This window comes from Oryctolagus cuniculus, chromosome 12 (assembly GCF_051225735.1).
Source record: "Oryctolagus cuniculus isolate XC-2025 breed Fujian yellow rabbit chromosome 12, ASM5122573v1, whole genome shotgun sequence".
NCBI classification, from domain to species: Eukaryota; Metazoa; Chordata; class Mammalia; order Lagomorpha; family Leporidae; genus Oryctolagus; species Oryctolagus cuniculus.
The window spans coordinates 72,472,281-72,498,783 of NC_142878.1; the positions used below are offsets into that span (position 1 = coordinate 72,472,281).

General features: G+C 35.2%; 1 protein-coding gene across 1 annotated transcript in view; it reads right to left on the reverse strand.

Moving 5' to 3' along the window:
• FAM227B (family with sequence similarity 227 member B) overlaps positions 1–26,503 on the reverse strand; it is a 256,763-nt gene that overhangs the window by 168,167 nt on the left and 62,093 nt on the right. The window contains exons 9-11 of the mRNA XM_089310279.1: positions 20,455–20,556; positions 12,521–12,647; positions 3,668–3,805 (exon numbers count right to left, since the gene is read on the reverse strand). Of these exons, the coding sequence (XP_089166405.1) occupies positions 3,668–3,805; positions 12,521–12,647; positions 20,455–20,556 (367 nt within the window). The remainder of the gene's footprint in view (positions 1–3,667; positions 3,806–12,520; positions 12,648–20,454; positions 20,557–26,503) is intronic.

The following is a 26,503-nucleotide window of genomic DNA, read 5'->3' on the forward strand; positions in this document are numbered from 1 at the left end:
GTAGAGTCTGAACTTCTAGGTAAAAAATGCCCTTCTAAAGTTGTAGTTTCATAATAGTATGTTGCAATGTGGAATCTGGAATCAGCACTGTACTGTGTTACATTAAAATCCATTGAGATTTCACACTTGAAAAAGCAGGTATGATTTTTTTAAAATATAATGTAGGGTCATTTAGAAAAAACTGGTTCAGTGAGTTATATGGATATTCTAAGTATTCACACACTTCTTTATATAATCAAAAAGTCATGTTCAGTAATACAACCAGTAATCTCATCAGGAAAGTATTTTAAATATTGAAAACTTTCTAGATCATGGTGATGGATACAGTTTCTTCACAATGTTTTGCTTTGAAGCTAAACTTTCATTATTGATCATAACAAAAGCTCTCTGTTAAGTAAGGATAACTGCACTATTTAACTGATTGCCTGTAGTAGAGAGATGAGCTGCTTCTCTAAATTTTGTGCTCCCTTTTCCACAGTATAGAGCTGTCACTATGTAGCAACTTTCCAGTCAGAAATCTTACTTGCCACAATACCTTACACCTCAGTATAGCCATGACTTATTCTTGGTAATACTCTGTGATTGGAACAAAGTATTTTTTAAGAGTGTATGCTTATTCCTCCTTTTAGTCTCTTGATATAGATATATTCTAATTACTGTGGAGCTCTGCACAGGATGGTAAATCCACACATGGATGCAGCCTGAAGCCCTGAATCATTGTGTGGAAGAGAAGTACTCACTGACTACTAACTAATATGAAAACTCAGAAGACAGCATAAAAAGTAGGCTAGGGATCTGGAGAAATATGAAAGTCTAACAGTTCAAATAAGGAAATGTATATTTGAATAAATGTCTGCTTCACCCAGATTTTCTGGTAGTTACAAACTAAGTAGAAACTTAAAAAATACTTTTAAAGTACTGCTTGCCCTTTTGAAATGGTAAAGCTGTCCTTTTAGATCCCCTCTAAAAACAGTGGTAATTAGTTGATATATGGTTTCCAACAAAGGCTCTGTTTCTTCAAGAGATTTAAGAATTCGAGCCCTTTGCTATCATTGTTTTTGTACTACTTTGGCCCCACAGGGTTCATTTTTCATTCCCCAAACAATTGCTTGCTGTTTCGAAAGGAGTCCATATACTAACTTTGGAAACAAGTGATGTCCTCAAGCCTTCCAACACTTCTACTATTTTTTTGGCCCTTCTTCCAACATTTTTTAAAAATTCATTCATGTTTTTCATAAGTGAAGGATTACAGCTATGGTAACTCCCATAAATTACAACACTTAACCCATAATGATAATTTTAAACCTCACTGTATTAACAAGCCTGTAAAATCAAATGACTGAGAAACACTATGTGAAGTTAACAGTTCATTCAGACTTCAAGATCAAAATATCCTGTATTTGAATTCTTATTCCAGCACTTAAGAGTTATATGACCTTGGATAAGTTACTTAATCTTATATTTTAGTTTCCTAGTTTATAAAAAAGGAAGTTTTTCAGGCTGAACAGAAATGATAGATGGAAACTCAGATATACAGCGAGGAATAAAAAAAAATCAGAAAGCATAAATATGTGAATAAATACAGAAGTTTAAGTTTTCTCTTCATCTTTTAAAAATTCGTATAATCATTTCCACTTTTATCTATGATGTAATAATGGGGGTTTCTTTTACTGTCCTGTATGAAACAAACAAACACTGGACAAAATATATGACACAATGATTTTCATAATTTGGATAACAGACTACACAGATAGTGATCTCCAAGAGAAGAGAAACAAATGAAAGAGCCCTTCACTTGTCCCAGGTTTTGTGTGTAAAGAATTTTCAATGTATGCTGCAAAAGGTGTAAATCTAAATAGAACACAGTGGGCTCACTGAATTGAGAAACTAAAGTTGAGCATTCAGGAAGTCTGAAGCAATCTAAAATTCACACGTGAGTGTACTCTAGAAGACAGAGATGTACAATGAGAGCATTCTGCAAATCTTCAGAGGATGATCTTTGACTCTTTATCCGAAGTTAATACAAACCACGCGAACACATTATGTTCTAGGTGTCAAATGACACTTTTATGAAATGGAAAGGCAAGCCACAGATTGAGGGAGGGGAAATTTTTAAAAATCTAATAAAGGACCTGTATCTAGGAAATATGACGTATTCTTATAACTCAATAAGAAGAAGACAAACACCCAAATAAAAATAGTTGGGAGATTTGAAAAGAAAAAGCATTTGTTTTGTTTTTTATAAAGCTTAAAAATTACAGATATATGTAGAAACATGTTACAGGCCAGATTTGATCTACAGGCTACAGTTGGTTGATCTCTGATACGGGAGATTGTGATAACACTATTAACTTTTTGAACTAATTGAGATTCATAAAGTGTATACTCTTTCCCAGTGTACATGGAATGTACACAAGACAGACCATGTATTACACTAAACAACAAGTCTGAAAACATTGCAAAAGATTGTGCAGAGCATTTTCTCAGATTACTATAGTTTTTAAATTAGAAATGAGTAATTATAAGCTATCTAGAAAAGCACAGGTACTTAGAAATTAACAATAACTTTCTGAATAACAGAGGTCAAAGTAAAAATAAATTACAATGGGAAATTAGAAAACATCTTAGGTTAAATAATAAAACAACATATCTAAATTTGTAGAGTATGATTAAAATGATACACAGAGAAATTTATGGTTTTAAAAGTTCTTATCTGAAAAAGCATAGAGAGAATGATAAACTGGCAAAATGTAAATAACTGCTGGGAAAAGGATTGATGAGAATTCTTTAGGCTATTTTTATCACTTTTCTGCAAGTTAACATTATAACATTATACAAAGCAAAACAGATCATTCTTCCAAACTGCTTGATTTTGTCTTCAGTCAAATTATTCACATATGAAGGTGTTAAGTAAAAATAGATCTGTAAAACTAGGTCAAGATATCATACTACTTCTCTTGCCATTTCAAATTCTTAGAAAAGATCTCCAAACAACAAATACATATACATGAAGATCTAGAAAAACTACTAAGGGTGACATTAGCAAACAATCATTTTCTAACAGTTACTGACAGATAGAAATCATTTAGGATGGTATCTATGGTGATAAAAGTGGGGAAACCCACAGCTCAAAAAGTAATTACTTAAATTCACAGTGCACACATAGTAGGAACAGTGCTTAACTGATAAAATCATTTTCAAATCAGACCACCTTTCAGATTATTAGATTGAGTACATTAATCCCTCCTCTTCCCTAGAAAGATATTTCCGTCTACACTAATGTTTTTTAACTTTGCCTGCATGCTGAAATCATTAAAGGAGCTTCAAATAAATGATGAGCCTAGATTTTAATTTAATTTGCCAGAAGGAGGTCTGACTATCAGACCTACATTTGGCACTGGAGATACAGTATGACCAAAAAAAAAAAAAACTTGCCTCATAAAGCTAATTAATGTACAGTAACTGAGGATCTTGGTGCTGGTGCAGAAATATAAAATATATTCAGAAATGAGGAAAGGAATTAAGCATGTATCACTACAACACTAATCTATAAGTCAAATGTTATTTCAAGGCCTTCAAAAATAAATTACTAGAAAATTCAGAATATTAATAACCTGATATGTTTGATTTTGAGTATTACAATAATAAGTTTAAAACATTTACTTACCAGGTGACATAGATTCTTGACTGCTTATGATCCTTTGCTTTATTGATTTTGTAGGTGCTTTCTTGCTACCATGTATGGTTGTTGTGGAAAGTTCTCTCAGTTTCCAATGGGTCCAAAAGCCTCTTTGAGGTTTTAAACCTTAATATAAAAAGAACATTTAGCCAAAGGAATTACAATTTTGAAAATACCTTTTAATTGGTCAAAGCATTTTATACTATTATACATTTCAACCTAAGGACAAAAATTTCTACTTGTTCTTTTCACGTTGTGTAGGGTTCAAGATGTCCTTTAACCATTCTAAACATGTGCATTTTCAACAATTAAAAAGAGAAAAGTAAAATCCTTTCTAGTCTTCATATATTTGTCCTGAGATTTAATTAAAGTATATTTTAAAGTGTTCAGTAAAAGAAAAGCCACACACAAATATTAATTAATGTTATTATCACTGTTACTATATATTGACATACTCAAGAATATTGTCAATATTTTCTCAGTTGAGAGTAGTGAGGATTATTTGATAAATTAGTTTATCAAATTAGAATTTCCTAAGTGTTTTTAGGTAAATTATCACCTATTTAGCATGAATTCACTAGATAAACTATATAGAAGCCTTCAATTTGATTCTCTAGAATTCTTATTGGAAGATGGCTTATGTCTTGAAATATTTTATAGCAATAGAAAATTTGAAATATAGTAAAGTTAACAGATCCGCTGACTGACACTGAAAAGATGGTTTATTCTGGGAAGGACCATGGAACATAGTATATAAAAGCAAAAATAGATGCATAAGATTATATCAAGCTAAGAAGCTTCTGCACAGCAAAAGAAATGATTAAGAAAGTTAAAATACAACTAACAGTGACTAACAGTGTGAGGGAAAATATTTGTAAATCATGCATTTGATGAAGGATTTATATCCAGAATATATAAAGAGTTCAAGAAACTCAACAACAACAAAATAATCCAGTTAATAAGTGAGCAAATAATATGAGTAGATATTTTCAAAAGAAGACATAGAAATGGCTAGCAGACACATGAAAAAATGCTCAGGATCACTAGCCATAAGGGAAATGCTAATAAAAATCACAATGAAGTATATCAAACTCTAGTTAGAAAGCTATTATCCAAAAAATTTTTAAAATTCAATTCTCACAAGATCATGGAGAAAAGTATCCTAATACAATTTTGGTGGGATTAAAATTAGTGAAATCATTATAGAAATCAGTACCAGATTCATCAAAAAACTAAAAATGGACCTAGCATATGACCCATACATCTCACTTCTGGGAACATATTCAAAGAAAATGAAATCAGTATATGAAAAAGATTCCTGCACTTCCATGTTTATAGCTGCCTAATTTACAATAGCAAAGATATGTTATCAACCTAGATATCCATCAACTGATGACTGGATAACGAAAATATGGTATGTATACCTGATTCAATATTACACAGCCATTAAAATGAATAAAATTCTGACATTTGCAACAAAGTAGAATTGGAGATCATCATGGTAAGTGAAATAATCCAGGCAGAGATAGACTAACATTACATTTTTTTCTCATATGTGGAAATATATATATATATATATGTATATATATATATATATGAGAGAATATTTTTAAAAGATGGTTTATTTTTCAAAATACTCAAGAGAAGGAGCATTTCACACCACAGGGAGACATCTTAGGAAACACTGGGGTCAGTCAGGAGGAAGAGGATGAAACTATGGGCAAGAGCTTTTATAGGGTTTCCTAGGAGGAATGAGCATGGAAAAATAAGCAAGCTTATAACCAGCTCATTTGAATAATTTCAGTGGACTCTAGGTCATAGGGGCTATCCCTACTTGCGTGTTATCTCATCAGGGATGATTATGGCAGGTGGTTAGTGGCTAGAGCTGGGAGAGCCTGGTAAAGGAAGTGTCATCAGATTTGGATTGGTTGGTTTGTATTTGGGAAGCATGTTTACTGGCAAGTTGTTTACTATCTTTACTATTTTATTAATCCTAAGAAGAGGATTCCTTCTTTTTTTTTAAAGATTTATTTATTTATTTGAAAGAGTTACATAGAGATAGAAGGAGAGGCAGAAAGAGAGAGAGAGGTCTTCCATTTGTTGGTTCACTCCCAACAAATTGGCTGCAACGGCCGGAGCTGCACTGATCTGAAGCCAGGAGCTAGGAGCTTCTTTTGGGTCTCCCATGTGGGTGTAGGGGCCCAAGGATTTGGGCTATCTTCTACTGCTTTCCCAGGCCATAGCAGAGAGCTGGATTGGAAGTGGAGCAACTGGGTCTTGAACCAGCGCCCATATGGGATGCGAGCACTGCAGACAGCAACTTTACCTGCTATGCCACAGTGCTGGTCCCAATATAGTAAGTCTTAAAATAATTAAAATGTTGTTTATTAAGTGTGAAACATATGTCAATAATTATGCAATGTGATGTGTTTGTTGCCTTTTACAGTACTTTAAAAAACTCCTATAAGATAGCACATTTTTCCAATCAAAAGTTTCACTTGAGGTGCAACAACAGAATCTATGGGAGACTAACTTTGCACAGCTGTATGCACTGGCTTTTCCCATTGAGTTTATCCCACCCAAGTCACAGTTCCTTGCATCTATCATCTATCATCTATCTATCATCAACCTATCATCTTTCTACATATTGATCTATCTAAAATGAATGGTTAAGGCTTTTTGTAATGAAAATATATTTTTCTCCCAAAGTAATTAGGTTACATTTCAATATATTTATTTATTTTTTTCAACTTTCGTGCTTTATCTTTTATTAGCAATATCTTGAAGTGTTTTCCCTATTTTTTTTCTAGTAATATCAATTCAGACTTTACATTTAGATTTTGATCCATTGAAAATTGATTTTTCTACATGGTGAGAGGTAGGTTTCTAATAACAATTTTCTATGTATGTTTTGTTAGCATCATTCATTGAAGAGATTCCTTTCCTCAATGTATATTTGTGGCACCTCCGTCACAAATCAATTGACTCTATGTACATGGTTTAATTTCTATGTTCTCTATTCTATCGCATTGATTTATGTGTTGTGTTTTTTTTTGTTTTGTTTGTTTGTTTGTTTGTTTTTTATTTAATGAGCATAAATTTCCAAAGTACAGCTTAAGGACCACAATAGCCTCCTCCCCCCCCGTATCTTCCCTCCCACCCACAACGCTCCCCTCTCCCACTCCCTCTCCCCTTCCTCTTCACATCATGATTAATTTTCAATTATCTTTATATACAGAAGATCAATTTAGCGTATGTTAAGTAAAGATTTCCACATTTTGCTCCCACACTGAAACACAAAGTGTAAAATACTATTTGAGTACTAGTTATAGCATTAATTAAACACCTAAGAGTAATTGTGTATTAATTACAGAGTTCAACCAATAGTTTTAAGTAGAATATAAAATGCAACTTTTGTATTGTTGTGGCTTCCCCCCCGACCTCCCTCCCTCCCGTAGCCCTCCCCTCACCCACTCCCTCTCCCATCCCGCCCTTCATCACGTTTCATTTTCAATTACCTTCATATGTTGAAGATCAACTTAGTATATACTAAGCAGGGATTTCAAGAGGTTGCACTCACACAACCGAACCAGGTATAGGGTATTGTTCAACTAGTAGTGTTGTTTTTGAGTTTCATAGTTAAACACATTAAGGACAGAGATCCTGTGTGGGGAGCATGAACCCAGTGACTCCCGTTGTTGATTTAACAATTGGCACTCTTATTTATGATGTCAGCAATCACCCAAGACTCTTGCTATGAGCTGTCTAGGCTATGGAAGCCCCTTGAGTTCAGAACTCTGAATTTGTTTAGTCAAGGCCGTATCACAGTGGAGGTTCCTTCCTCCCTTCAGAGAAAGGCGCCTCTCTCCTTGATGGCCTGATCCTTCTGCTGGGGTGTTGTTCACCAGGATCCTTCATTTAGATTGTTTTTTGCCACCGTGTCATGGCTTTCCATGCCTGTGAGACTCTCATGGACCTTTTAGTCAGATCCGAATGTACCAAGGGTTGATTCTGAGGCAGGAGTGCTGTTTTGGGCATTTGCCATTCTATGAGTCTGCTGTGTGTTCTGCTTCCCCCGCAGGATCATTCTCTCCCTTTTGATTCTATCTTTCATTATTTGCTTACACTGGTCTTATTTGTGTAATCTCTTTGCCACTTACCCTATCTTTTTGACCAGTTGTGTATTTATATTTGTCACTTTACCAAGTGTGCTGGCAATGGTACTTGCCTCCTTGGTAAGGTTGAGTTGAAATCCCCTGGCACATTTCCAGTTCCACCATTGGAGGTAGGTCTGAGTGAGTATATGCCGTCCTATATATCTCCTCCCTCTCTTATTCCCACCCCTATGTTCCACAGAGATCAATTTTCTGTTAATTTTTAAATGCTTAAGAATGGTTGTGCATTGATTGCAGAGTTCAGCCAGTGGTCTTGTGTAGAGCAAATCGAGCAACAACAACAACAACAACAAAAATACTAAAGGAACAAAATAGTAAGTTGTTCCTCAATAGTCTAGCCAAGGGCTGCTCATGTCATTGTCAGAAGAGGATTCCTCCTAAAATCAGTAAGGCCCCAGATGTCAAGGTATCAAAATACAGAAAATGAAAAGCTAATACTATACATTCTAGTGTTGATAATACTCTAGTTTTAATAGTTTTAATAATACTCTCTTGTTGATCAACCATGCCATTTTACATATGAACCATATTTAGTCCTGATGTATAGATACAGTTAAACACAGAGGTTCACTCAATGAACCACAATGGATACAAAATTTAATTTAACCTAGTTCCTGTCTGCTCTTGAGGTAGGTATGAATTTAATAATCACTTAATATAAGTCAGTTGATCTTTTTTTCTTTCCCCAATTAACTACTAATATATAATTAATAATAATAATTAGTAATCCTAACATTAAATACAAATAAAAAATTGAGGGACCAGTGCGTGTAGTGGGTAAAGCCACCACCTGCAGTGCTGGCATCCCACATGAGTGCAGGTTCGAGTCCCAGCTGCTTCACTTCCAATCCAGCTCCCTGCTAATGTGCCTGAGAAAGCAGAGGAAGATGGCCCAAGTCCTTCGGCCCACGCCTGACTCCTGGCTTCTGATCTGCAGTACTCAAGCTGTAGCAGCCATCTGGGGAGTGAACCAGCCAATGGAAAATGGAATACCTCTCTCTCTGCCTCTTACTCTCCCTCTGCCTCCCTGGAACTTTGCCTTTCAAATAAAAATAAATAAATCTTTTTAAAAAATTGATCACTTAAGATGGATTGTTTCAAAGAATGGCCTTAAAATAGAAAGATAATACTTAAGTGAAGTATCTCCTTATCTTTAGCTTTGATAAGTTTTAAATATTAAACTTCAGTAAGATCTAGTCAAATATTTCCTAGAAAATTTTTACCAGACAGGGTTTAGAAATAAATGGCATAAGAAATAAAAAGAGTTGATTTTCCAAATAATTTTGCAATTACTAGGTAGCTTGCATACACAGGAACTTAAGCTTCTTTTTTTATTTGAGAAAATATTTTCAAGCATATAGAGTTATATATTTCAAAATCCCAATAGTTCCTCACACATCTCCAATCCATATCAACAACTTTTTTGGTATTCATATCATACCAGAAACAGGACAATGTTGCTACTTCTTGATGTCTTAATTTCAGGCATTATCTATGAACTTCCAATGAGGGGAGATAATTACTTAATAGTCTTTAACTTTCCCATCCTCAAATTACCACATATAATTCATTTTTCAGCCTTTACATAATATCCAAAATGTTACATTTTTTTATTGGATGAATAAAAACATTTACATTATTATAACTATGTAAAATTTTATTTACAACTGAGTTACATGGTTTACTATAATTAGTTTCTTGGGAAAATTTTTTTCTCTGAAGTTAATAACTGATATTTTTCTTTACTTATTTTCTATGTACTCATAATTAACTTAGTTCCCAACTACCCCTTTACTATACAAATTGTTTCTACATACACTCAGATGTCAGAATTTTTAAAACATCCTTCCACTGTCTTCTAGCTTTTTAAAAAGATTTAAATTATAAAAGTTCCATGCATTTCATAAATACAGATTGAGAAACAGTGATGCTTCCCACCCCCTCTTTCCTCCTGCCCTCACCCTAACCCTTCTTCCTTCTCCCTCTCCTATTCCCACTCTTAATTTTTAGAAGAATCTATTTTCAGTTTACTTAATGATCGTAATATGTCTTTTTACATTAAGAGTTGCTGATAAGAGGGATGATACTATCTTTCTTGTGCTGTCTGTTCTCTAGAAGCTTGTAGCATGTTCTGTCTAAGGATTGTGAGAATTTAAAATAATGCACACATATTTTAATCCCTTGTCCTAAACACTAGATAATCCCCTTCAAACTGGAAACAAAACTCTTCTCAGAAGTTATAAAGTTTTTGATTATTTCTGTCCATACCTTTTCTGTTTTCTCTTTTTGGAGACTGAAAAAAATGAAATGGCTGAAAGATCAGTTTCTCCCATCGGGGATGGGTGCCTAGACCACTGATCTTCAATTTATATTTCTTTAAACAATTGCATTAAGGACCACAAAATACTCTAAGAATTATTTTAATTGTTATATATATATATATATATATATAAATTTATACACAGTACTTTTTTCTTGTCAGCTCAAAACCATTTTTAAAAATTTCCATTATTATTTATTCTTTGATCATTGAGTTATTTAGGCACTTTATTTTTCACACACATGAAACAATTCTCTCTACTTTTCTGGATCATAGTTCCTAACATATCATTGCATTCAATGAATCAACACGCTTTGTGTGATTTAAACTCTTTAAAAAGTTGCAATATTTGATTTTGGGCAAAATATATGGAGAATTTTATGAACATTATGTGTTTGAAAGTAATGTGTATTGTTCAATTGCAGTATTCTATATGTAAATGTTGTTTCACCCTTTTTAACCATGTTGTATAAATCCTTTATGTTTTGTTTTTTATTTGTGTTTTGCTTGTTTATTCTATCAATTACTATGACAGTTGTCTATTTATTCCTGAATTAGTACAGTCATGCCAATAATTTGAAATTTTACTTTTAGATTCACATACATTCTTTGGTAAATTTCCTTTTCAAATGTTTTGCCTATTTTCCTTTTCAAATGTTTTGCCTATTTTAAAGTTGAGAAGTTTGATTTTTTTCACTGAATTTTGAGTTCTTTATATATCCAGATAAAATGTTTTATCATAGATGATAAGTCAGTTTCTTTGAGGTTGCAGCTTATCTTTTCATTTTATTAACAATGTCTTCTGAGTAGTGCAAGAACTTAATTTTGATGAAGTAAAATCTATCAAGACTTCTCTTTTTCATGTTCTATTTAAGAATCTATGCTTAACGTAAACTTACACAAACTGTCTTTCTATGCTTTCTTCTAGAAGTTTTACAGTTTTAGATTTTACACTTAGATCCATAATCCATTTCAGTTAATTTTTGCATAGTGTAAGGTTTAAATAATTGCTTATACTTAAACATATGATAACCAGTTATTCAGACAATTTATTAAAAAGTATTTTTTTACATTTTGAAAAATCTCAGACATTAACTCCTCAAATATTTTTTCTATCCACTCTTTTCTCTCTTCTCTAGAGATTTTCAATTATACTTTTAGATGTTTGTCTGTATTTTAAATTCTTTTTCATTTTGGGTTATTTCTACTCGTCTATCATCAAATTAGTAGATTCTTTCTTTGGCTGTGCCAAGTCTTCATGATAAGTACCTCAAAGCTGTTCTTCATCTCTGTTAATGTGTTTTCCATTTCAAATATTTGCATTTGATTCTTAAAGTTTACACCTCTGCTGAAATAACAACATCTGATCATGCATGTTACCTACCTTTTCTACTAGAGCCTTTAACATATTTTTTTTTTGGACAGGCAGAGTTAGACAGTGAGAGAGAGAGACAGAGAGAAAGGTCTTCCTTTTCCATGGGTTCACCCCCCAAATGGCTGCCACGGCCAGAGCGCTGCGTCGATCCGAAGCCAAAAGCCAGGTTCTTCCTCCTCGTCTCCCACGCGAGGGCAGGGCCCAAGCACTTGGGCCATCCTCCACTGCCTTCCTGGGCCACAGCAGAGAGCTGGACTGGCAGAGGAGCAACTGGGACAGAATCCGGCACCCCAACTGGGACTAGAACCTAGGGTGCCTGTGCCGTAGACAGAGGATTAGCCAAGTGAGCCACGGCACCGGCCAGAGCCTTTAACTATTAATCATAGGTTATTTCAGATTTCTTGACTGATATTTTACTGAGTCCTTTCTGAAACTTGTTGTGTTGATGGCTTCATCTCTTTTATTGCTTTCTTTTTTTGGTATGTTTTATACCTTTTGTTGAAAGTCAGATATATTATGTAGCATCATAAAGATGAAGTAAATAATTTTTATACCTGGAAATAAATTTTATTGATTCGTTTTGCTTGATGCTTAGTAGATGCACTTCTGTTCATCTAGTAAGGTATTGAACAGTATTTGGTTTTTGTTGTTGCTATGATTAACTTTGCTAATCCACAGGCATTAAATTCTTCTTAGGATGTTGTGATTTCATTTCTGTGGCAATTGATTTGTCTATAATAATAACACTGCTTAGAAAATTATTTGGGTTCTGAAGTTAATAACCCATTAAATTTTGTACAACAAACTTACTGGACAAAATGTAATATCATTATTATTTTAAAGGAGGCAGTAATATGGCATGTTTTATGAGATCAAGAACCACCTTTTCTGATGGAAGTAAACAAAATACTGAAACACCAAAGTTTTAGGAAAAAAATAAGAATCAATATTCAAAATGCATATATTCATACCTGACATCCAAAGAAATATGTTATTTCCTATATCTTCTTTAAATTTATCATTAAAGATCTTACTAGATTCTGGGAATGCTTCCTGGAATGTTACATAGATAGCTTGTGTCAAACAATCAGGATATATCTATCAAAAAAGAATCAGATTAATTTTAGATTTTATGTTAGATTTTATGTGTCCTATTACCAAAGATATTGTTTAGTTTCTGAAATATACTTTTCTTTTTTTTTAACTTTTATTTAATGAGTATAAATTTCCAAAGTACAGCTTATGGATTGCAATGGCTTGATACTTGAGTAAGAAACAGAAAAGCTACATAGATCACAATTCAGAACATTCAAGAAAGTAATCCTGATAGTCAATATTTGTGTAACACTTACATGTACCAAAATACTGATGTAGGTTCTTTTCATTCATCAGTACATTTCTTTTCTTTTTTTTCTATCATTTAGTTTCTTTTTTCTTTTTTTTAACTTTTATTTAATGAATATAAATTTCCAAAGTACAGCTTATGGATTACAATGCCTTCGCCCCCATCACGTCCCTCCCACCCACAACCCTCCTCTTTCCCACTCCCTCTCCCCTTCCATTCACATCAAGATTCATTTTCGATTCTCTTTATATACAGAAGATCAGTCTAGCATACATTAAGTACAGATTTCAACAGTTTGCTGCCACACAGAAACATAAAGTGAAAAATACTGTTTGAGTACTAGTTGTAGCATTAAATCTCAATGTACAGCACACTAAGGACAAAGATCCTACATGAGGAGTAAGTGCACAGTGACTCCTGTTGTTGACTTAACAAATTGACACTCTTGTTTATGGCATCAGTAATCACCCTAGGCTCTTGTCATGAGCTGCCAAGGCTATGGAAGCCCCCTGCGTTCACTGACTCTGATCATATTTAGACAAGGCCATAGTCAAAGTGGAAGTTCTCTCCTCCCTTCAGAGAAAGGTACCTCCTTCTTTGATGACCCGTTCTTTCCACTGGGATCACACTCACAGAGATCTTTCATTTAGTTTTTTTTTTTTTTTCACCAGAGTGTCTTGGCTTTCCATGCCTGAAATACTCTCATGGGCTTTTCAGCCGGATCCGCATGCCTTAAGGGCTGATTCTGAGGCCAGAGTGCTGTTTAGGACATCTGCCATTCTATGGGTCTGCTATGTATCTCACTTCCCATGTTGGATCATTCTCTCCCTTTTTTATTCTAGAGGTTAGTATTTTTAGACACTAGTCTTGTTTATGTGAACCCTTTGACTCTTAGTCCTATCATTATGATCAATTGTGAACAGAAATTGATCACTGGGACTAGTGAGATGGCATTGGTACATGCCACCTTGATGGGATTGAATTGGAATCCCCTGGTATGTTTCTAACTCTACTGTTTGAGGTAAGTCAGCTTGAGCATGTCCCAAATTTCACATGTCTTCCCTCTCTTATTCCCACTCTTACATTTAACAGGGATCACTTTTCAGTTAAGTTTCAGCACTTAAGAAGAATTGTGTATTGATTACAGTATTCAACCAAAAGTATTAAGTAGAACAAACAAAAAAAATACTAAGAGGGATAACATATTAAGTTGCTCATCAACAGTCAGGGTGAGGGCTGATCAAGTCACTGTTTCTCATAGTGTTCATTTCACTTTAACAGGTTTCCTTCTTGGTACTCAGTTAGTTGTCACCTATCAAGGAGAACAAGTGGTATTTGTCCCTTTGGGATTGGCTTATTTCACTCAGCATAATGTTTTCCAAATTCCTAACAGGGATCACTTTTCAGTTAAAATTTAAACACCTAGGAATAATTGTGTGTTAATTACAGAGTTCAACCAACGGTACTAGAACAAAAAAAAATACTAAAATGGATAAAGTATTACATTGTACATCAACCGTCAGGACAAGAGCTGATCAAGTCACTGTTTCTCATAGTGTCCATTTCACTTCAACAGGTTTCCCCTCTGGTGCTCAGTTAATTGTCACCGATCAGGGAGAACATATGATATTTGTCCCTTTGGGACTGGCTTATTTTACTCAGCATGATGTTTTCCAAATTCCTCCATCTTGTTGCAAATGACCGGGTTTCGTTGTTTTTGACTGCTGTATATAGTATTCAATAGAGTACATGTCCCATAATTTCTTTATCCAGTCTTCTGTTGATGGGCATTTGGGTTGGTTCCAGGTCTTAGCTATTGTGAATTGAGCTGCAATAAACATTAAGGTGCAGGCAGCTTTTCTGTTTGCCAATTTAATTTCCTTTGGGTAAATTCCAAGGAGTGGGATAGCTGGGTTGAATGGTAGGGTTATATTCAGGTTTCTGAGGAATCTCCAGACTGACTTCCATAGTGGCTTAACCAGTTTGCATTCCCACCAACAGTGGGTTAGTGTCCCTTTCCCCCACATCCTCTCCAGCATCTATTGTTGGTAGATTTCTGAATGTGAGCCATTCTAACCGGGGTGAGGTGAAACCTCATTGTGGTTTTGATTTGCATTTCCCTGATTGCTAGTGACCTTGAACATTTTTTCATGTGTCTGTTGGCCATTTGGATTTCCTCTTTTGAAAAATGTCTATTAAGGTCCTTGGCCCATCTCTTAAGTGGGTTGTTTGTTTTGATGTTGTGGAGTTTCTTGATTTCTTTGTAGATTCTGGTTATCAACCCTTTATCAGTTGCATAGATTGCAAATATATTTTCCCATTCTGTTGGTTGCCTCTTCACTTTCCTGTTTCTTTTAAAGTACAGAAACTTCTTAATTTGATGCAATCCCAAATGTTAATTTTGGTTTTGACTGGCTGTGCTTCTGGAGTGTTTTCCAAGAAGTCATTGCCGGTACCTATATCTTGCAGGGTTTTTCCAATGCTCTCTAATAATTTGATGGTGTCATGTCGTAGATTTAAGTCTTAATCCATGTTGAGTGAATTTTTGTGTAAGGTGAAAGGTAAGGGTCTTGCTTCATGATTCTGCACGTGGAAATCCAATTTTTCCAGCACCATTTATTGAATAGACTGTCCTTACTCCAGGGATTGGTTTTGGATCCTTGATCAAATATGAATTGGCTGTAGATGTTTGGGTTGATTTCTGGTGTTTCAATTCTGTTCCATTGGTCTATCCATCTGTTTCTGTACTAGTACCATGTTGTTTTGATTACAACTGCCCTGTAGTATGTCCTGAAATCTGGTATTGTGATGCCTCTGGCTTTTTTTTTTTGTTGTACAGGATTGCCATGGTCAAAGTGGAAGTTCTCTCCTCCCTTCAGAGAAAGGTACCTCCTTCTTTGATGACCCATTCTTTCCACTAGGATCTCACTCGCGGAGATCTTTCATTTAGTTTTTTTTTTTCCAGAATGTCTTGAATTTCCATTCCTGAAATACTCTCATGGGTGTTTCATCCAGATCCGCATGCCTTAAGGGCTGATTCTGGGGCCAGAGTGCAGTTTAGGACATCTGCCATTCTGAGTCTGCTGTGTATCGCACTTCCCATGTTGGATCGTTCTGTCCTTTTTAATTATATCAGCTAGTATTAGCAGACACCTAGTAACTTATTTTTAGAAAATGTTCATTTAATAAATATGGCAAGATATAGCCCAGGTACTAAGATGAAAAACTGCCAGCCCAGAATATTATATCTTGCAAAGCTATCATTTGTGAATGAAGGTGAAATAAAGACTTTTCATAGCAAACAGAAATTGAAAGAATTTGTTGCCACTCGTCCAGCCCTGCAAAAGATGCTTAAAGATGTGTTGCACACAGAAACACAGAAACATGGTCATCAATATGAAAGAAGGTAAGGGAAGGAAACCTCACAGAAAAGATCACAGGGAATTCAAAGCATATATTAGAACTCATCTTTGGCAAATGGCAGGCAAAGTTACCACTTATCATTAGTCACATTGAACATTAATGGCCTGAACTGTCCAGTTAAAAGACACTGATTGGCTGATTGGCTTAAGGAACAAAACCCATCTATTTGCTGCTTACAAGAAACACATCTTTCCAACAAAGATCCATACAGACTGAAAGTGAAAGGCTGGAAAAAGATATACCATGCCAACAGAAATGAAAAAAGAGCGGGCGTAGCCATCTTAATATCGGACAACGTAAACTTTACCACAAAAACTGTTAAGAGAGACAAAGAGGGGCACCATATAATGATTAAGGGATCAATTCAACAGGAAGATATAAGAATTATCAATGTATATGCACCTAACTACAGGGCACCGGTTTATTTAAAAGATTTGTTAAGGGACTTAAAGGGAGACTTAGACCCCAATACTATAGTACAGGGGGACTTCAATACTCTACTCTCAGAAATAGACAGATCAACAGGACAGAAGATCAACAAGGAGACAGTAGATTTAAATGACACTATAGCCCAAATGGATCTAACAGATATCTACAGAACTTTCAATCCTACAGCTAAAGATTTTACATTCTTCTCAGCAGTACTTGGAACCTTCTCTAGGATTGACCACATACTAGGCCATAAAGCAAGTCTCAGCAAATTCAAAAGAATTAGAATCATACCATGCAGCTTCTCAGACCATAAAGGAATGAAGTTGGAAATTAGCAACTCAGGAATCCCTAGAGCATACGCAAACACATGGAGATTGAACAACATGCTCCTGAATGAACAATGGGTCATAGAAGAAATTAAAAGAGAAATCAAAAATTTTCTGGAAGTAAATGAGGATAACAGCACAACATACCAAAACTTATGGGACGCAGCAAAAGCAGTGTTAAGAGGAAAGTTTATATCAATAGGTGCCTAGATCAAGAAATTGGAAAGGCACCAAATAGATGAGCTTTCAATTCACCTCAAGGATCTAGAAAACCTACAGCAAACCAGACCCAACTCTAGTAGGAGAAGAGAAATAATTAAAATCAGAGAAGAAATCAACAGGATTGAATCAGTGGGTTGGAGGGACGTTATGGGGGGGAAGCCATTGTAATCCATATTCTGTACTTTGGAAATTTATATTCATTAAATAAAAGTAAAAAAAATTAAAAAAAATAATTAAAAAATCACTCAAATGAGGAGCTGGTTTTTTGAAAAAATAAACAAAATTGACACCCCATTGGCCCAACTAACTAAAAAAAGAAAAGACCCAAATCAATAAAATCAGAGATGAAAAAGAAACGTAACAACAGACACCACAGAAATAAAAAGAATCATCAGGAATTACTACAAGGACTTGTATGCCAGCAAACAGGGAAACCTATCAGAAATGGATAGATTCCTGGACACATGCAACCTACCTAAATTGAACCAGGAAGACATAGAAAACCTAAACAGACCCATAACTGAGACAGAAATTGAAACATTAATAAGGCCCTCCCAACAAAGAAAAGCCCAGGACCAGATGTATTCACTGCTGAATTCTACCAGACATTTAAAGAAGAACTACAATTCTTCTCGAACTATTCAGAACAATCGAAAAAGAGGGAGTCCTACCAAATTCTTTTTATGAAGCCACCATCACCTTAATTCCTAAGCCGGACAAAGATGCAGCATTGAAAGAGAACTACAGACCAATATCCCTGATGAACATAGATGCAAAAATCCTCAATAAAATTCTCACCAATAGATTGCAACAACACATCAGAAAGATCATCCACCCTGACCAAGTGCGATTTATCCCTGGTATGCAGGGATGGTTCAATGTTCACCATCAATCAATGTGATACACCACATTAACAAACTGAAGAAGAAACATATGAATATCTCAATTGATGCAGAGAAAGCATTCGATAAAATACAACACCCTTTCATGATGAAAACTCTAAGCAAACTGGGTTTGGAAGGAACATTCCTCAATACATCAAAGCAATCTATGAAAAATCCACAGCCAACATCCTATTGAATGGGGAAAAGTTGGAAGCATTTCCACTGAGATCTGGTACCAGACAGGGATGCCCACTCTCACCACTGCTATTCAATATAGTTCTGGAAGTTCTTGCCAGATATATTAGGCAAGAAAAAGAAATCAAAGGGACACAAATTGGGAAGGAAGAACTCAAACTATCCCTCTTTGTAGATGATATGATTCTTTATTTAGGCAACCCAAAGAACTCTACTAAGAGACTATTGGAACTCACAGAAGATTTTGGCAAAGTAGCAGGGTATAAAATCAATGCACAAAAATCAACAGCCTTTGTATACACAAGCAATGCCATGACTGAGAAAGAGCTGCTAAGATCAATCCCATTCACAATAGCTACAAAAACAATCAAATACCTTGGAATAAGCTTAACCAAGGACATTAAAGATCTCTACGATAGAATTACAAAATCTTAAAGAAAGAAATAGAAGATGATACCAAGAAATGGAAAAATCTTCCATGCTCATGGATTGGAAGAATCAATATCATCAAAATGTCCGTTCTCCCAAAAGCAATTTATAGATTCAATGCGATACCAATCAAGATACCGAAGACCTTCTTCTCAGATCTGGAAATATATTTTTCTTTTTTCCTACTACTTGCTTTTGGCCATGGTATTACTTTTCATACCCGTACCTTGCACTGTACACAAAAATCCACTCAAAATGGATCAAGGACCTAAATCTATGACTGATATCATCAAATTACTAGAGAAGAGTGGAGAAAATCTAAAACACAGTGGCATAGGCAAAGACTTCTTGGAAAAGACCTAAGAAGCACTGGCAATCAAAGCCAAAATTGACAAATGTAATTACCTCAAACTGAGAAGCTTCTGCTGCAAAAGTGACATTCAGCAAAGTGAAGAGGCAACCAACAGAATGGGAGAAAATATTTCAAACTATGCAACTGATAAAGGATTAATATCCAGAATCTATAGAGCAAATTAGTAAATACATTAATATCAAAACTACAAAAGACTAGCTTAAAGAATGTAGTAAAAACAGAACTTCTGTAATTTGTAGACAATTGTAAAATTTCTAATCATTAAACCACCTCCTGAAAGCAAGAAAAAAACTTCAATATTAACAGAGGAAAATTCCAGTTTCTCTTTCACAACACCACTGTTCCACAAAGTAAAAATCATGAGTCTAACAAACCTTTAATTTGATGTATAACCCAGTTATGGACCTGAGAGGTTGTGTGGCTTACCAAGACTACTCAGGTAATTAGTAGCAAATTCTGGACATGAAAACATATCTCTTTATTCTAAATCTACTTATTGGTTTCTCTCTACTACACTTTATATATGTGTTCATAAGATAGGTCAAGATTGAATGTAAATATTTGGGAAATTTGTGAGTGTATATTTATTTTCATTGTGAATGACACTTTTTATCTTATGTCTGTCTTACCCTGAAAATACAAAATCCAAAATACTTATTTATTTCTGATTTACTGATTGCCAAAGCAGCATATTTGAATATGGGTTGTGTTTTGAAATGCTAGAGTTTAAATTTATCAATATTCAATGAAATCTCTATTTTCTTAATTTCACATTACTGAAGAACATTATTTTAATCAACTCCATCCCCTAGCTGGTATAACAACAAAAAAGCAAAGCAAACATCGATTCATAATTTTATGCTTTGTATAAACACATGTTTGATCCTTAAATGTGACATAAACTTGTCCAGTCCTCTTAAACAGATACATTATGAGCTTAAAATAAGGAAAATGATAATTTTCTAGTAAATATAAAAAGCACAAGAACACCTATGTATATATATAATAAGTCAATATGTTTTAAATTATTACTTTTCAAACACAGTGTTGATACCACTGAAGACATTCTGAAGATTTTGAGGCAAGACTTGTATTTGGGATAGGAATGTGGTAACAGTGTAACTTTAAAATATTATCATCAGATATTCCACACTAAGCCAATTTTAGTTTCAAAAGTAACAGAATATATTCTCATATATATCTAAATGAAGTAGCTAGTTTTTCTATTTAATTCACTCAAAAAATAATTAGTATAACTGTTAATCTCTACTATTACCTGAAAGAAAGTATCCTTTCGACTTAGAGGTATGCTCACGAAAAGTATCACATAACTTTCTGAAATTCTATTAAATAAGTAATCTTGATTTTCTCTGTCAGGCTTAAGATATAAAACATGCATGAAATTATAGTCAGTATTACAGTTTAAAATTGGAATTTGCATAAAATCAGTGACTTTATTTCCTCTTAAAGGGCAGATCAATTGGTATACTGGAAGGAGTACAGGTTTTGGTATCATGCAGACCTGATTTTGAATACTGGTTCCATTATTCATTAGTTATATTACCCTTTCAGTTAATTAAGTCCTGTTTTCCTCATCTGTCAAAGATAGATAATATCCACACATCAAAGGCATGAAGTAAGATTAAATAAAGATAGAGATCATGTTTTACATAGCTGTGTATTTGAAGTCCTTAGATCAGTGCCTTGGACACAGAAATCACACAAACATTTGAGGTTGAAGGTTCTTTCACAGGTGTTATGCAGAAAGCCACCAATGAATTAGTTACCTTCCATTGTTCAGTGACAGTTTTTACTCTTTCATTATTAGTAACTCAGTGTGAAATTAAAGCAATTACTCAGATATATGAGCAAGCCAGAACTAGTAAGATTGTACATAATACTAAAACTGAAAATAGGGCCGGTGCCGCGGCTCACTAGGCTAATCCTCCGCCTAGCGGCGCCGGCACACCAGGTTCTAGTCCCGGTTGGGGCACCGGATTCTGTCCCAGTTGCCCCTCTTCCAGGCCAGCTCTCTGCTGTGGCCAGGGAGTGCAGTGGAGGATGGCCCAGGTGCTTGGGCCCTGCACCCCATGGGAGACCAGGAAAAGCACCTGGCTCCTGGCTCCTGCCATCGGATCAGCGCGGTGCGCCGGCTGCAGCGCGCTGGCCGCGGCGGCCATTGGAGGGTGAACCAACAGCAAAGGAAGACCTTTCTCTCTGTCTCTCTCTCTCACTGTCCACTCTGCCTGTCAAAACAAAACAAAACAAAACAAAACAAAACTGAAAATAATTATGTAAGAAGAAAGGACCCTATACACACACACACATATATATATAAATATATATATAATATTATTAATATAATAATGTAGCACTCTGAATCACTGCTTTAATGTGCAATGAAGGATGAATTAGAGTCGAAATCCATGAATTAAGCAAATATAAATTAAGAAGTTCAATTTTTTATGAGGTTAGTTATACAAACAGAAACTGGAATTGACAACTTTTGGTAACAAAAGCAAAAGATTATAACATTTTATAGTAGTATCTATGAAATTAGCAAATCAAAAAATGGATTTTTAGATACATAGGATCTTATACCTAAAATTAAGTTAGAAACTACTTAGCTTGTCTCTGTACTTCAATGGCTGCACTGACGCTCAGAAAATTTAAAGAATTATTACAGGAACCGGCACTGTGGTGTAGTGAGTGAAGCTGCTGCCTGCAGTGCCAGCATCCCAATGGGCACCAGTTCGGGTCCTGGCTGCTCCACTTCCAACCCAGCTCTCTGTTATGGCCTGGGAAAGCAGTAGAAGATGGCCTAAGTCCCTGGGCCCCTGCACTCACATGGGAGACCTGCAAGAAGCTCCAGGATCCTGGATTCAGATTAGCCCAGCTCTGGCTGCTGTGGTCATTTGGGGGGTGAACCAGCTGATGGAGACTTTTCTCTCTTCCTCTCTCTCTCTCTCTCTCTCTCTCTGCCTCTCTGTAATGCTGCCTTTCAAATAAATAAATAAATTATTAAATAAATTATTAAATAAATAAATAAATTATTAAAAATTATCTAGCTAACTAGGCAAAAGCCTCACTAGAACCAAGGTCTCCTACCTCCCAATACAAATCTCATACTTGTTTAATAACTTTATGGAAGGAGGTAATAGCAAAAATAACGATGATGTTAATAGAAGTTCATGATCATTTGGTAACAGTGATTCTGTGAGAATTAAATAAAATTCTATATATGACTTACTCAAGAAAGCATGTTTCAAGTACATAATCTACACTTAACATGTATGAAGAAGAAAAAAAAGTTACAAGATGAAAACTTCCAAAATATGTCTTTGATTAATGTAATTCAACCTGGTGTCCAGATCATATATGAGTATACCTTAAATGAAGTGATGAATTAGCAAAAAATAGGATTGTAAATGTTTTGTGTATGCTTCATAAAAAATGTAACTTGCAGCTAGAGAGAATATGAATTACTAATTAGGTCAAGCTATTTAATATACTTGTATGTTCAGTTATCATTGAATTCCAGCAATAAGTCTCATTGGTTATGGTTTATAATCCTTTCTGGATTTGCTTTGTTAATATTTTGTTTTTAGATATTTTCATCAATATTCATCATAAGAGGTTTTGTTTTTCTTGTAGTGTCTTTTCTTTTAGTATCAAATAATACTAACTCCTATTTAATTTTGTGGGAAGATTCTGAAAAGAATTAGTGTTCATTCTTCTAAAATTATTGGTAGAATTCTATGTTGGGATGTTTTTGATTACTGATTCAAAATCTTTAATAGTTACAGTATATTTTGATTACTGATTTGTGATTCAACCTTGTCAGGTAGCATACTTCCAGGAATTTGTCCATTTAATCTATGTGACCAAATCTGTTCACATAGTACTCTTTTAGAATCCTTTTGATTTCTGCAAAATTGACAGTACTACATTTTTTTCAGAATTTTTTTAAACTTTTATTTAATTAATATAAATTTCCAAAGTACAGCTTATGGATTACAATGGCTTGCCCCCGCCCATAAATTCCCACCCACCCGCAACCCTCCCCTTTCCCTCTCACTCCCCCCTTCCATTCACATCAACATTCATTTTCAATTCTCTTTATATACAGAAGATCAGTTTAACATATACTAAGTAAAGATTTCAACAGTTTGCACCCACACAGAAACACAAAGTGAAAAATATTGTTTGAGTATTAGTTATAGCATTAAATCATAAAGTACAGCACATTAAGGACAGAGATCCTACATGAGGAGTAAGTGCACAGTAACTCTTATTGTTGACTTAACAAATCGACACTCTTGTTTATGGTGTCAGTAATCACCCTAGGCTCTTGTCATGAGCCGCCAAGGCTATGGAAGCCTTTTGAGTTCACCAACTCTGATCATATTTAGACAAGGTCATAGTCAAAGTGGAAGTTCTCTCCTCCCTTCAGAGAAAGGTACTTCCTTCTTTGATGGCCCCATTCTTTCCACTGGGATCTCACTTGCAGAGATCTTTCATTTAGGTCATTTTTTTTTTTTTTTGACAGAGTGTCTTGGTTTTCCATGCCTGAAATACTCTCATGGGCTCTTCAGCCAGATCTGAATGCCTTAAGGGCTGAGTCTGAGGCCAGAGTGCTGTTTAGGATATCTGCCATTCTGAGTCTGCTGTGTATCCCGCTTCCCATGTTGGATCGTTCTCTCCCTTTTTTATTCTAGAGGTTAGTATTTTTAGACACTAGTCTTGTTTATGTGAACCCTTTGACTCTTAGTCCTATCATTCTGATCAATTGTGAACAGAAATTGATCACTGGGACTAGTGAGATGACATTGGTACATGCCACCTTGATGGGATTGAATTGGAATCCCCTGGTATATTTCTAACTCTACTGTTTGGAGCAAGTCAGCTTGAGCATGTCCAAAATTGTACATCTCTTCCCTCTCTTATTCCCACTCTTATATTTAACATGGATCATTTTTCAGTTAAGTATTAACATTTAAGAATAACTGTGTTTTAATTACAGAATTCAACCAATAGTATTAAGTAGACAAACAAAAAAATACTAGGAGGGATAAAGTATTAAGTTGTTCATCAACATTCAGGGCAAGGGCTAATCAAGTCACTGTTTCTCATAGTGTCCATTTCACTTCAACAGGTTTCCTTTTAGGTGGTAGTTAGTTGTCACCGACCAGGGAGAACATATGATATTTTTCCTTTGGGAATGCCTTATTTCACTCAGCATGATGTTTTCCAGATTCCTCCATCTTGTTGCAAATGACTGCATTTCATTGTTTTTTACTGCTGTATAGTATTTTGTAGTGTACATATCCCATAATTTCTTTATCCAGTCTACCGTTGATGGGCATTTGGGTTGGTTCCAGGTCTTAGCTATTGCGAATTGTGCTGCAATAAACATTAATGTGCAGACAGCTTGTTTGTTTGGCAATTTAATTTCCTTTGGGTAAATTCCAAGGAGTGGGATGGCTGGGTTGTATGGTAGGGTTAAATTCAGGTTTCTAAGGAATCTCCAGACTGACTTCCATAGTGGCTTTACCAGTTTGCATTCCCAACAACAGTGGGTTAGTGTCCCTTTTTGCCCACATCATCGCCAGCATCTGTTGTTGGTAGATTTCTGTATGTGAGCCATTCTAACCGGGGTGAGGTGAAACCTCATTGTGGTTTTGATTTGCATTTCCCTGATTTCTAGTGATCTTGAACATTTTTTCATGTGGCTGTTGGCCATTTGGATTTCCTCTTTTGAAAAATGTCTATTGAGGTCCTTGGCCCATCTCTTAAGTGGGTTTTTTTTTTTTTTTTTTTGAGTTTCTTGATCTCTCTGTAGATTCTGGTTATTAACCCTTTATCAGTTGCATAGATTGCAAATATTTTTTCCCATTATGTCGGTTGTTTCTTCACTCTCCTGACTGTTTCTTTTGAAGTACCGAAACTTCTTAATTTGATGCAATCCCAATAGTTAATTTTGGCTTTGACTTCCTGTGCCTCTAGGGTCTTTTCCAGGAAGTCTTTACCAGTGCCAATATCTTGCAGGGTTACTCCAATGTTCTCTAATAACTTGATGGTGTCAGGTCGTAGATTTAGGTCTTTAATCCATGTTGAGTGGATTTTTGTGTAAGGTGAAAGGTAAGGGTCTTGCTTCATGCTTCTGCATGTGGAGATCCAGTTTTCCCAGCACCAATTATTGAATAGACTGTCCTTACTCCAGGGATTGGTTTTGGGTCCTTGTTCAAATATAAGTTGGCTGTAGATGTTTGGGTTGATTTCTGGTGTTTCAATTCTGTTCCATTGGTCTATCCATCTGTTTCTGTACTAGTACCATGCTGTTTTGATTACAACTGCCCTGTAGTATGTCCTGAAATCTGGTATTGTGATGCCTCCATCTTTGTTTTTGTTGTACAAAATTGCTTTAGCTATTCGAGGTCTCCTGCGTCTCCATAAGAATTTCAGCATCTTTTTTTCTAGATCTGAGAAGAATGTCTTTGGTATCTTGATTGGTAATCGCATTGAATGTATAAATTGCTTTTTGGAGAATGGTCATTTTGATGATGTTGATTCTTCTAATCCATGATCATGGAAGATTTTTCCATTTTTTTTGGTATCCTTCTCTTTTTCTTTCTTTAAGATTTTCTAATTCTCATCGAAGAGATCTTTAACGTCCTTGGTTAAGTTTATTCCAAGGTATTTGATTGTTTTTGTAGCTATTGTGAATGGGATTGAACTTAGCAGTTCTTTCTCAGCTGTTGCGTTGCCTGTGTATACAAAGGCTGTTGATTTTTGTGCATTGATTTTATATCCTGCTACTTTGCCAAACTCCTCTATGAGTTCCAATAGTCTCTTAGTAGAGTTCTTTGGGTCGCCTAAATAAAGAATCATATCATCTGCAAAGAGGGATAGTTTGAGTTCTTCCTTCCCAATTTGTATTCTTTAATTTCTTTTTCTTGCCTGATGGCTCTGGCTAAGACTTCCAGAACTATGTTTAATAGCAGTGGTGAGAGAGGGCATCCCTGTCTGGTACCAGATCTCAGTGGAAATGCTTCCAACTTTTCCCCATTCAATAGGATGCTGGCCATGGGTTTTTCATAAATTGCTTTGATTATATTGAGGAATGTTCCTTCTATACACAATTTGCTTAGAGTTTTCATCATGAAAGGGTGTTGAATTTTATCGAATGCTTTCTCTGCATCTATTGAGATAATCATATGTTTCTTCTTCAGTTTGTTAATGTGGTGTATCACATTGATTGATGGTGAACATTGAACCATCCCTGCATACCAGGGATAAATTCCACTTGGTCTGGGTGGATGATT